The sequence below is a fragment of the Carassius carassius genome, chromosome 5, assembly GCF_963082965.1.
Source record: "Carassius carassius chromosome 5, fCarCar2.1, whole genome shotgun sequence".
Lineage (NCBI taxonomy): Eukaryota > Metazoa > Chordata > Actinopteri > Cypriniformes > Cyprinidae > Carassius > Carassius carassius.
Window position 1 is genome coordinate 19,368,789 of NC_081759.1, and position 14,063 is coordinate 19,382,851.

The 14,063-nt window shown below is 35.6% G+C and overlaps 1 protein-coding gene across 2 annotated transcripts in view; it reads right to left on the reverse strand.

Annotated features, from left to right (window-relative positions):
- LOC132140926 (pappalysin-1-like) overlaps positions 1–14,063 on the reverse strand; it is a 73,734-nt gene that overhangs the window by 42,657 nt on the left and 17,014 nt on the right. For both annotated transcript variants that reach the window (XM_059549999.1, XM_059550000.1), the window contains exons 3-7: positions 11,987–12,132; positions 11,527–11,820; positions 11,170–11,362; positions 9,957–10,078; positions 3,122–3,623 (exon numbers count right to left, since the gene is read on the reverse strand). In XM_059549999.1, coding sequence (XP_059405982.1) covers positions 3,122–3,623; positions 9,957–10,078; positions 11,170–11,362; positions 11,527–11,820; positions 11,987–12,132 — 1,257 coding nt within the window. The remainder of the gene's footprint in view (positions 1–3,121; positions 3,624–9,956; positions 10,079–11,169; positions 11,363–11,526; positions 11,821–11,986; positions 12,133–14,063) is intronic.

Below are 14,063 nucleotides of genomic sequence, written 5' to 3' on the forward strand. Positions count from 1 at the left end.
CGATATTATAGCACATTCCCCTGCTACACTGAAGAGCTCTCATTAGGAAGCCTGCCTCTTTTAGCCAGACACCACTTTGATTGGGGCTGCTTTCACTGGTCACAATGAGTGATTGCCTGCCTCTATTGGAGCAGAACTAGGCTTGCACCTGGAGGATGAAATGGCCTTGTAATTTTGTGCCACTCTGGAGCTGACAAAACATTTTATGGCCCTTGTTTTCCTGGACGATATGAAAACGATCTTTAGCTAATTGTCACAAAGCAATGAAGGATCAGGAAAGGACACCCACATTGAGGACTGAAAGGGAGAAGAAGTTATAAAAATAGGACAAAATAACTGTCAAGAATCATGCCTGCAATTCAGGTAGTAAACTGTTCAAATCTCATCAAATGATTCCTGTTAATTTAGTAATATTTCCTAGGAGTCCTTGAGAAAAACAACAACTCAATTACAGCTTACAGCTTAAATTTTTCATATATTTTTATACAGTAACTTTTACTTGCCCTGTCATCAATAAATAAAGAAAAGATAACAAATAAAAGAAAATAAAAGAAAAGAATATATAGACATTTACTTTTATATTGTTACAAAATATTTATATTCGTTGTTCATATCGAAACCAACTACTACAGTAAATTCATTTAAACTAACCTAGCCTAGACTAGCCTGCAATAATAAAACAGTACTCCAAACAGTCTGAGATCTAGAAGTTACTGTAAAATTCCCACTAAGAAGCCTTATTTAAAGAATCACTTGTGCTGATACTGAATAATGAATTTCCCAATATCTTGTATTAATCCTCACAACAGCTTTCTCAACAGCACTTTCGCTCTGCATTTATGAATTTCAGATGCGGGGAGTTTTTCGCTGATCCCAGAGCAGTACAAGCCTGCTGATACACTGATACATTTTCTCACCATCTGGTGAATACAGCTGTGCAGCATTAATACATAAAACAAACCTTTTCAATTAAAAACCACATTATATGAACAGATTAAGCTGTTGGCTGGATCTGGATACCTTGCTAACACAACTTGGACTGTGCTACTACAAACTAAACACAGTTTTAATGTATGTTTGGATATGTCAGTATAAATACTAGTTTAGTTCGGCAAAGATGTGTAAAGACTTTTTCAGTTTTTAAATTTGATATATATTTGAAAATATTAAGATATTTATTTTTTAAGATGAAAATATCTTCATGTCTTTTCCTAACATACTGCTGCAGCTGTCGCTGTATTTACTGTAGTTTCACTTGTCAGCCAACTTTTTGGAAACAAGAAAAGACACCCAAAACAGCCCAGTGTGAGGACAGTGAAGTTCAGTGGGTTCACACTGGGTCTTGTTGATATGCACTGAGTAGATTTTTTTTTTGTGAAAGCTAATGTACACATTATTGGCAGCCTGCCAACTGAGGTGTGGTCTTGTTCTTTTGGAGGGCCCAGCATTCAGAAGCCCTGAAAAAAAAAAGTCCAACACAAAAAACACACAAAAGGAAGCAGACACAATGCCTGCCTACTAAATGACTAAAGTCTTCATTAATGTCCTTTTAATAAGAGGCATTTTGATTATTTTCTGATTATTTTAGTGTATAAAAAAAAAAAAAAATAAAATAAACTGCACAAGCAGTGTAATCTGATTCACAAACAACTGACTCTTATAAACTGATTATTTGTAGTGAATCAAAAACATATAGCATAATCTATCTATCTATCTATCTATCTATCTATCTATCTATCTATCTATCTATCTATCTATCTATCTATCTATCTATCTATCTAGTTGGAGGCTATCTGTCAGCCTTTCAATCTGGCAGTCTGTTTGTTTCTGCTGTTATCAAAGAGGCAGAGGCTCTTCAAACACTCTCCAACTGTTTTGTGGCCACTTAGAATTTATGAGTATCCCATGAAGTTAAACTGCCTGGGAGCACTTTAGCATGTATCTCTCGGATGACAACAAGCTGGCTGTGAAATTCTTCGAGCTGACCTGAACCCCCAGCACAAGGAGTAAAGGATGAAGACCTCACACATAGTACCCAAGAGACATTCATACAACAGCAAAGCACATCATGTGCCAGTGTTCCTATATGTCTTGAATAGTGTTGTGATGTCATGATGACACGCAAAAGAAAACATTTCAGAGCCTGTCTAAGTTCTCCAGAACAAATCATTCATAATAGAGGGACAAATAATTCCTCCTTACGAGGGGCCGTAAGGATACATTGATATGGACTGATACTTCAATTTAAATGACCAATAATACAATGTATCAATGCAACACCTAAAAAAGATCTTTTTCAGATTAACTTTTGAACTTTTATTTTTGATGTTAGCCACATTTCCACACATTGTCCAGTGACTGTTCTATGTGCTTCCACAAAGATATGCATTCTCTTTTAAAATGTATATGCCAGATGATCATGATGCAGCAACCTAGCATTGCTGTTGGCAATGAAAAAAAAAACACAGACAGTTTATTCTCTCCTGTCAAACTCAAGTCATGGGAAGCACAGAAAACTAAAAGACTTTCCTAACTGTTGTCATTGCTTATATCATTGAACAAGCCAATTGAGCAAGGCACTGAAACCCCAGCTGCTCCCCGCGTGCCGTAGCAAAAAATGGCTGCCCACTGCTCCATTGTGTGTTGTGTGTTCACTGTGTGTGTGTGTGTTCACTGCTGTGTGTTGTGATTTGTGAGCTTTAATTTAAGAATGTAACTGGTTGTGTAAAATAGGTAAATAATATTGTAATATTGTTATCACAGGCCCCTGAATCTAATCAAATCATAATCATATCAGGACATGTTTGAGATGCTGTCAAATATCATATATAGGTGTAAGATTCTGGGATATTATCGTCAAAACTAGAACTAAAACCATAAAAACATTTTTGATAAGTAATAAATTAAATATATGAATATTTTATCTTAATCTTATTAGCTTTTTTTTTTCTTCAGTTTCCCATTTGTATTTAGTTTAATACTAGCTGGAAATAAAATAAATACAAACTAAAACTAAACCACATAATAATAAAATAATAGTGAAAGTATAAAAATAGATAATTCAAAATTATTCATAAACACTGTAGTAGTTATAAATAACCCATACGCCCCTAATCCTTACCTGTCCACATATCTCAGAGTGGCTTCCTGAAGGATCAGCCCATTTGGGGAATGTGTGAACGGTGGCTGTCGAATCAGTCTATAGCGTAGAGGATGGCACGACCGGCACAGAGGATTGTCTGGCTTTGAGGCAAGCAATGTGGCATCGATTTCCAAGTGCTGCTCCATGGTGAAGAACTGCACCCCATACACCTCCTCCTTCACATCTAGCTTAAGTGTCAACGGTGTGTCACAGAACACATACTGTGGACCTAGTGAGATGTTGTTACCACTTAGGGTCAGCAGAAGGATGTCGTGGATTGCAGGCAGTCCAGTCTCCTCCGGAGAGAAGAAGGTGACCCAAACAGTAAGGGAGTCAGGCACCAGTGGATAGGCAAACTCGAGCTGCAGCATACAGCCCTGGGGTGGGCAAGATGCTGAGCCAACACTACTCGAGTCTATGCCGGCGTTGGGGCTCCAAGTGCTGACGCTCGCTTCACAGGCCTGCTCTACATCTGGTGGACCTAAAGAGGACAGCAAAGAATGAAACCAAAACTCTTTTCTTTAGTCAAAATGTTTCAAATTTGGTAGCACAAGTTAATACACTGTGAGGTTATGAAAATGAGATGGGTATATTGAAGCTGCCAGGATGCGGTTGAAAATCCTTAAATCCAAAGTATGAACAATAGTAATGTTGACAAAAATAAATAATGGATGTTCAATAGGCCCACCATTTTTACAGACTGTAAGCAGTGTTGGGGGTAACACATTACAAGTTACTCGAGTTACGTAATCAGATTACTTTTTACAAGTAACTAGTAAAGTAACGCATTACTTTTGAATTTGCAATAACATATCTGAGTTACTTTTTCGAAACGCCAGTTACTTTGTTTTCCTATTCCCAGAAGTACAGAGGCATTGTGTATGCTGTGTGACCATGATGTAGTTCTAGACTAAATGTGAATGTGCATTAATTCATCCCACTCAGAAAAAAAAAACAGATTTAGTATTCATCAAAATTAATTAAAAACGGAAATCCAAATATGACACAAACCTGCAATAATTAAATATGTTAAACAACACAAATGTATTTAATCCCATTCCATGTCTTTGCTGCTGACCTTTGATGATCCAGTTCAACCATACTAATAATTAAAAAATGACATTAGATAAACTAACAATTGTGCTTCATTTTTTATTGCTGAAGAGTGTTGAACCTTCTTCTCCTGTGTTCTACTGTACAGATGTGAATTTACATTTCCTACAGCCTGAGGTTTATTCATTACACTTTCGATGTGAAAGGGGTTTTACATTTGCTATAAATAGAACTTCTTATATTAAAAACAATCAAGCCCTACTCATATTTATAAAGTAACGTGAAAGTAATACAAAAGTAACATAACGCATTACTTTCCATAAAAGTAACCAAGTAATGTAATTATGCATTACTTTTAAAAGTAACTTTCCCCAACACTGACTGCAAGAAGCCCTTTGAAATTGGATCCTGCAGAAGTTAACAACTAGGGTTTGGAGAAAGAAAACCGTAAAAATGTGAATATTACTTATACGTCTTTATAATAAAATGTACTTGCAGATTTTACAGCGTCCCATTTACATATAAATAATTCTTATGAAATGATTATTTTTAGTGAATCAGAAACATACAGCCTAAGCCGTGTGATTCACAAACAAATGACTCTAAATGAGTCAATTCTTATACGGAATCTTTCTATGATTCAGACCTAAGAAGGACAGAAAATTTAATGGTGATTAATCAGAAATGTTTTTCCATCTAAATGTCCTTTCAGACAGCACAAAACATACAGTGCAACAAGTGTTATCTGATTCACACACAATTTATTCTTATGAACACATACAGTGCAAGCTGTGTAGTCCAATTCACAAACACATTAATCTAAATGAGTCAACCTTTCTACAGAATCCTTAGGACCTAAGGAGGACAGCAAAGGATGAAAACGTGTTATGTTACTTTCTCTAAAAAACACCATGAGGTTATGAAAATGAGAGGGGTATATTAATGCCACCAGGATCCTAGTGCCCTTGCCAGGGTACTGCAATATGGATAAATCCTTAAACCTAAGTATGACCAATAGTAATACCCATGTTTGCCTTAGCAAGCACTGCTAATTATTTACAGGAGAACATAAAAAAAACAATAATAATAATCCTGAGCGATATCAATTGCAATGACTTTTGCTATTACATCCAATTATTGGGTTCTTGGATTAATGAATGGCATTTCAAAAACAAACAAACAGTTTCTAAGAGGGCCAAATGATGTTCTTCAGTAAGATGGCAGGAGGTCATGGGGAGAATTCTTTTCCTTTTTAGAATCTGTCAAGAGGTCATTGTGAGGAAGCTGAAGGGGGAGGGGCCCGGAGAGGGGATGAGCTTGACAGGGAGGCCCCACTGAAACTCTGCTTAAATGAGACCCACTGCAGTGGGAAATAAATGCATTTAAGCTTGCAGCTATACTAAAATATCATTACACATTTATATTACAATGATGACTTTCTTTAGAGCACTATTGATTTAATTCCATCCACCTTTGTTAAATATTTCAAAATTAATATTTCAAAAATATTTCTGAATAACCATTATTTAAAACACCACTAAGAAGATGCACACAATACAGTTTGGACACTCACTTAAATACGTGTGATTGCATTGGGTATGAAAATACCATAAGGCACCTGAATATATGATGCTAGAATTTTTCTTAGAACTAGCCTTATTTTCCTGAACCTTTTTGGCAGACTTTTAACCAGCTGGTGTTGAAGTGATTTTAGTGGATGTATGAAGTCAGTTCTCCTCGAGTTTAAAAGTTTCCTAGCAGAGTAATCACAGGTGTAGCTCATCACATTAACTGTGAACATGTTTCACTAAAGCCGTGCTCACTCTACAGGAGCTAGGGTGATTTATTCCTAAATAAAGAAAAATCAGAAAAAAAAAATCTTGTTGATGACCTTGGTCAGTTCCGATGTTCGGTGTGGATTATCTGGTAATATGAGGCATTTACAGATCGAATTTTGCACCTCCCTACCTGCTCGCCCACAAACTATGGTCTCCACGATCATATCAAACATGCATGAGATTTAGGATTTTAAATCAGGATGATCACAATTACATCAGTACTTTTACAATAACAATTGTTTTATGGGCCCGTTGGATAGTGGCAATGGAGGAAATGTCTCACATTTGCAGTGCTGAACTTCAGAACCAAACAAGGTCCTCGACAAGAAAATATAAATCGGCCTAAAACTCCTGCAGTGTGAGCCCGGCTTAACGCTAATGAATCACAACCAGAAAGTGTCCTATAACTTTTTTTTTTTTTTTTTTATCTTAATCTTGAACAGAACATCTCTTGTTTTTGTCACAAAAAAAAAAAAAAACTAAAACAAAAAAAAACACCTAAAATGTGGATAAAACATGCTAATATTCTTGTACTAGAAAAACGTCCATGTTGGAATTTCTTGAAGATGCCCACTGACTGCCATATTAGCCATAATGCATACCTTTGTATCTTACATCTGCTCTGCCGTTATTTATTTCTTAGTTTTATTTTGCTTCTGGTCCCGTCTAAAATGTGTGTATATGTATTCATAATGAATGTTTATCTTGTGAGGAGAAAAATGCATAAAACAAACAACAACAAAAAATGTCTCTTTAATTGTATTTACTTTGATTACATTTATACATTTTAAGTGTGGCTTAAGCATCCCTTTTTAAAGCCTCTGTTGCTTTTAAAATGCTGGTTTTTGATCTGACTGGTTGCATGACGAATGGAAAAAAGGTGAGGTAAAAGCTACTTTCACATTTATTTTGGTTGACCTCAGTCAAGCTTCATTTGGAGTCTGACTTATGAGTTAAATGACAAATGGAAAAAGCGTTGGGCAAAAGTTTTGTCAATGTTTATTTGGCTGAGCCAAGCATCTAGGTAACCTCCCTCGCATGTCTGACTCAGATATCACCGTTGTTCAAGGGTGGGTATTTGTTGCTCAATTAGATGGCCAAAACAAACTGGGATGTTCTGAAACTAGATGCATTTTTGCAGTATCAAATGCCCCAATTTTTGCTAAATATCTCCTACGTAGATCCCCCATGTACCTCAGCTGCTGATCAAGGGAATATTAGAAGAAATATTAGATGGAAAAGGACAAAGGCAGAAATAGTGCGAGCCATCAAGCAGAACTGGACTTTCCAAAATAAACCAATAAGTTCTATCATAAGCCTCTCATCAAATGAACTAAACTCACATCAAACAAACCAAAAAGTTCAAAAGATTACTGATAGTCGTACTGGAATCTCCTGCCAGTCAGCAAGACTCACTGACACAATCAAGATCTGGGCAAAGAGGGCACTGCAGACAAATGAAGCATTGAGGTAAGAGTGGAATGGAGATACAAGTCATTCCTAGCATTCCTGGTTTTGTGTCTCACATTCATTCTCATCTTCTTCATGTTTTCAATCAACTGTGGGATCTTTCTCATGAGCTCAAGAAACCACAGAGTAATTTGCATGGCAAATCGAGTTGACTTTGCACAGCACTCTCGCATCCATCTATTTGTTGTGCCGGTGCTGCTCTTTTATTGAATTCCAGCAACACGATAAGCGTATCGTTTCCAAAAAGTCAACTAAGGACACTCGAATGAGAGGAAAAAATGCTTTTTTAACCTAGATGACTGAGGACAGGGAGCATACATTGGATGAGGTGAGCACTGCAGGCAGGTGATTTTCTGAGAGCGGTAAAGGGCAGAGGTTCAAACCAGCTGCAGGCAGTCAAAGTCAGGTTTTGTATCCGATTGTAAACAGTGGAAAGATGGCCCGGGCAATGGAGTACACCAAGGAAGCCATCCAAGTGCAAAGCATAGTTAAAGCGTTGTGGCCATGGCAAGCCTGGGCATGTCTTCTCAGCTGACTGCGTGAAGCCAGTGCTGGGCCAACTTGGCTTGGAGGGATACAAGCATGCACTTACGGCTCTACCCGCCACAAGTCTGACTCACCCATTTTTAAAAGCAAACCAAATGAAGTGGTTAAGTAATTAAACAGAAAAACAGCCGGCCTCTGGAATGTAGGTCTCTGAAGTTGTTTTCAACATTTCAATGTCAAGTCCAATTCACTTTTTCAAGATCTTTTGCAGTTTGAGCTAAAATAGTGGGCATATGTCATGGCCATTAGGGCCTAGTGCTTCTTCAGTGCTTGGGTAGATTATACAGATATTTTGCACTCATAAATAGAATAATCGGAATAAAAAAAAATGGATGCCTTGGAATTTCGATAAGAATAGCTTGACCATGGCAGTTTGGCTTCATTCTGTGATACCAGATCAAAGGTTGAACTACAAGGGCAAGATCATTGATACTGCGCAGGAAAACATGAGTCATTCCCCGTGGTAAAAAAACATTCATTTATGTGCACAAAGCTCTGAGGACCAATTCTTCCATATGTCCACATTTTTTGCCTTAAAATAAACACATGAGAAAATCGAAATTTACGACAACCCCTATGACTAATTTTTTCCACACTTTTTAGTTCTTCTCCTCATAGATTACTTTGCTGTTCCATCCAATATTGGCCTCACTTGGCAACCTGAATTGGGTGCAATGCTTTAATCATTTATCCCACTCAATAAAACTGCACATTAATGGTTTTGAACTGCACTCACCAATTGAACACAATTTCCAAGTGTCAACAGAAACAGGTCTCTTTCAGTTTGCCAAAGTAGCCAGTTTAAATCCAGACAGGAAACCTCCTAAAAGGATTCAAGTAGGCCACTAACAAAACCACTAAATGGCCAGTAAGTCTCATCATATGCAATGAGATTTATTTTGACTTAATGTGATAGTGAATTCAAAAGTTAAAAACTTATTATGTTATTGTTACATTCTAGAACATTTTATGGACAGTGCTGCAATAAAATGTAAAAAAGCTGACAGAGTTAAATCAATAAAGTATCTGTTCCTTTAAAATGAGGTTCTACCTGTAATTTTGGACTGGTGTGTGTTTACTATACAATGCAACTCATTGATTAACTACCACAGTACAATGTATCGTTAGAGAAACTAACCAACTAACCAACTAGCTATGAGTGTTTTCACGAAACTGTACAGTATCACGAACCTCTAACGTTTGGACCACATTGGGGCAATGATACAGGACTGCTATTAATGACAACATGCACAGGTGGACAAATAATAACTAATACTAATAGATCAATTAAATACAAAAAATTAAATACATTTATTTTGTATACTACAAATACATTTACATATTTATGAGCTTAATAAAAATAAAAATGTTGTGCTTAGTAGTTAAAATAGTGCTGAGGTGATTTTGCTAACGTGGAACTATTGCAAGTATACTTCAGGTAAACTATCTTGCATTTAAAGACTGATATTAAACAGAGATCATACAATCCTCATTTATGATGATATTAAAACACATTTTTGGCATAACATTAAGAAATGTGCATTGTGCAAAGAAATACTCAAAATAAAGTTTAATTAAGAGATATGTCAACATATGCTAATGTATTTGAAGTATACATAGTATGAAATAAATGCATTTTAAATTATGGCATAGGTATTTCTTGTTTAATTATTTACTGTTTTTACTAGGATGCTGCTGTAACAAACATGGCATTTAAAGACTACTTCTTCACTGTTTTTTGTTCCTTGCCATTTTGGTTACAACGGGACAATGCTCCCCTGGTCAGTCTGCTTTCAAAAAGAAAATCTGATTTCAAAACGCATATCAGTCAAATGAAGAAGGCATCTATTGTGGGGTTTATGGATAATATTTAAAGCTAAGGATTCGGCACCATTATTTAGTCTTACCTTCTGCTTCACGAGGACTCCAGTGGCCGGAGGGAGAGCAGGGTCTGGGAGAAGAAGAGTTCGAGGCATACTGTAGGAGCACTCCAACTTCAGTACATCTGTCACAAACTGATCCCACTTCTCTAGGAAATCAACAGACAGCCAAGGTAGCAACTTAGACACAGCAGCACCACAATAACCTCTTGATGCCTTTAAAAATGGATAAAACCGTTTCTATGATGATGAGAGAGAAATTCGGTTTAAGATGTCTCAAACCTCGCCTGTGGGCGCCATGTGCAGTACTGCACTACATAAACTTGAATCTTTATTGACATGATTGACCTTGACTTGTTAAGTATCTCACCATTCATTTTTATTGGGGTACTTACAGTATATAAGAATTTCTGGAATTAACTGATAAAACCTCATTTAAACATACAGTAAAAAAAAATTAACTACTGAAACAAGCCTTAAAGACACACAGACCATCACAACATCAATAAAAAATTTATTTAGTTTGTACAAAAAAAGTGCATTAAACAACTTTTTTTTTTCCTTTAAAATAAATGTTTTATGAAAGGAGCAAAAAATTCTGGCTATCCATATCAGTCAAACTAAATGTTATCCAAATATTAAATTAAAACTAAATATTAGATTTATATAAAAAATACTACACATATCATGCCGATAACATTTATATAACATTAAACTTGCCCTTTAGTTTGATTTAGTTTGATAAGGCTATGTTTTATTTCTATCAAGTCTATATAAGAATGTATTTGTTGGGGGATTTCTACATACAATTTAAAATTCAGATTTTGTAAGGTTCTAAAAATAAATCTTAAATAAACATAAAAAATAAGATTAAAAAAATATATTTAAAAATAAAGTTTCTTTTTTAAACTACACCAGATTGGGCAACAGTTTTTCCATTTTAAATCAAATTTTGTACAACATATCATGTGCTTGTAAATATTTGTCATTTTTTGTTTTTGCAAAAATATATTTTTTCTTAATACATTTTAATTTATTGTATTTTTTATTCAGTAACTTACAATACAAATAATGTTACTTATTGGTTTCAAAATGTTAAGTAACATAAATTTAATATATTATTATTATTATTTTATTAGTTATTAATTAATATTTCACTGAATAATTTCTTTATTAATAATATGAATTAATAATTATCTAGGAACAGCCTTGCCTCCTAGTTTTTTTTTTTTTTTTTCACCTGTCTAAGTAATGTCCGGTGAGGGCAGGGAACCACTCTAGTGTAACAGAGTCATGGTCCTGTGCTGTTACTCGAGGAGGTAGAGGAACAGGAGCTGGTTTACTGCCAGGTCTCCAAGACTGGTAGATCAGATCCAGGTAACAGTGCATCCGGGCGACCTGGTTCAGCGTGAAGGAATCTGTGCAGTCATCATCTTTATGGGAACAAAACGAACAAAGAATTCTCAGACGTTACACTCATTTTAAATGTCTTTCACAGATTTCCTGTCCAAATCAGCACAGAAAATGCTAAAAGAGTCTGCAGAAGTCTTCTACTCTGCAGACATTTAGAGTTGATACTGTATACTGTATGTCTCACCAGCATAGCTCATGTAATTGTTGAAGGGGGTGTTTGTGAAATGACGTCTGCCGCAGGTGTCGTTGCCTGGCTCAGGATCTCTGCAGTACTTGTACTTGGGGGTGGGATTTGTATCTACACACAGATCCCCCGTCTCAAGAGACGGCTCAGTCTCTAAGCAGGCATCATTACAGGACTCCACCTCTGAGATTCCCCTGAAGACATGGTACAGTCCAAGGCTGTGGCCAATCTCATGGATCATGGTGTGAGTGTGGCCAAACGTACCATAAAATAAAGGGTTTAATACAATCCCACCTCAAAAAAGACGGAGCGAGAGCAGGTATTATAAACATCATCCTTTTTGGTACTCATTTAATGTCTTTTTTTCTGATGACACTGAAAGTTGATAAGCAATGCTCTTCAAAACTATGCTAAACCAGTGATTGTTATCTGTATTGTAGTAATGCATTTATGTATTTACCTAAATGTGTCAAAGCTTCTTTATCCCAGGGCCAAGTGCCCACACCAGCCACGTCTTCATCGGATGAGTTAGCAAAGAAGATGTTCAAGTGTGTGGATCCATCCAAATTCAAAATCTCTTTCAGCTCTTTCACGTTCATGTAAGCCCTACAGAACAAGAAAGACTTTTTAACACAGAAAATATTCCAAACAGACTGTTTTCAAAATTATATATACTGTAAACCGGACCTTACAATCGCACATAGAATCCTGTACAAAATCCTTTTCAGACCAGTTGACTGAGCTGCCACTTGTCTTTTCAGGTTTTATGTTTATGACCATCTAGCATTTATTTATCATGATTATTAAAAATGGCAATATTGATCTTTTATGTCCATTTACAGTGTTTGTAATGCACCAGGTTTTCCTGTCTCAGAGTTTCCTTCATCAATTTTCACTGCTCCTCCACTGTTGAAGCTTAAGCGCGCAATGGCAAAAAAAAAAAAAAAAAAAAAAAACAGTTGTGAATGTGATGCAAAAAAAAAAGTTTTTCTGTTTAGGACCCAAATGCAAACAAGAAGTGACCAATATTGGCTGATACACCAACAAATGACTCTTGTGACCAAATCTTTAAAAGGTCACGCAACTTGTGTTTGTCACTAAAAAAATAACTTGCTCATAAAGATGCGGTCACATTTACCACTGTTCAGCAATTTTCTTTTTTGGTGGATAAAATCCAGTCGTTTCAATTGAACTTCACACAATCTGGAATTTTGCGTGAGGATGAAAGATATGCCCACACACATTTAAATTGTTATAGAATTGCTACATTAACCAACAGAAAGCTTTTTGTTTTGAAATTATATTCTGTATGAGCTGTGGTTTATACATCTCTATACTATTGACAATATCAAATGGACCATTTTTCCCACGATAATTTACCAAAATGTCACCAAAATGTTTGTGGTTGCACATTTATTAGCCAGCTCTTAATGGGCATTATAACTGAAAAATACCCAAATTGAGAGCTTGTGAGTCAGAATTGAATCAGATAGGGAAATCTGTATCTATATGAATCACTGAATTTACAAATGGTACATTTATTTTACTCAGCTCTTTAAACGTCTGGGTGAATATACCCTAGTGCAAAATAAATATACTTAATGTATTTGAAATACACTTATGCTAAGTGTACTACAAATAACTTTACATACATACAATATATACAGTGTTGGGAAGGTTACTTTGGAAATGTAATAGGTTACAGATTACAAGTTACCCTGTTTAAAATGTAATAGTAGTGTAACTTTTTCAATTACTTTATTAAAGTAATGTAACTAATTACTTTTGAGTACTTTTTGATTACTTTCTAAATTTGTGAAAATTAAAGAATAATGAATAAAAGCATATACATCAACTCAAATACAGTTATCTAATAAGCATGTGACGTATTCTGTGTAATAAACTCCTGAAACATTGGTGTTTTTTTTAAACTGCTGTCTGATATGATGATAGTTTTCTCAAAATAAGTAAAATGCACATGAAGTGACACAGAGCAGTTCTAGAAATTGTTTATGTGCTCGTGTACTCCTATATTGAGGCGGCAGAGGTTGAAAACACTGCGAGCTTCAGTAGGCCTATGTGTAGTAAATGAAACCATGTCTTTGCCATTCATTTACAGCAGGGGCGGACTGGGAAAATAATTCAGACTGGAAAATTCAAACTCATACAAACAAATTCACGGACAAAACTATTTTTTGTATGGACCTGACATAAAAAAGGTTTAAATCTTTAATTTGGGGACATGCTAAATAATTAAAAGTTCTCTCCTGAACTGCACCTTCACTTCCATTTTTCTCTTCAGTCTCTTTATTTTGCCCCGTTATCCATCTCTCTCATGACATTAATACTCAAGATTGAACAAAACTATACTTTACAATACAATACTCTACAATACTACAATATCTTTATAGAAAAATCCTAATACTGTACACGAGTCATGTTTTCCTTACAAAAATTGACCATGCTTTTTTTAGCCTATGTACAATAACCTTTTTTTTTGTTTTGTTTTTTGCAAATGGATTTGTATTTATTTTTAA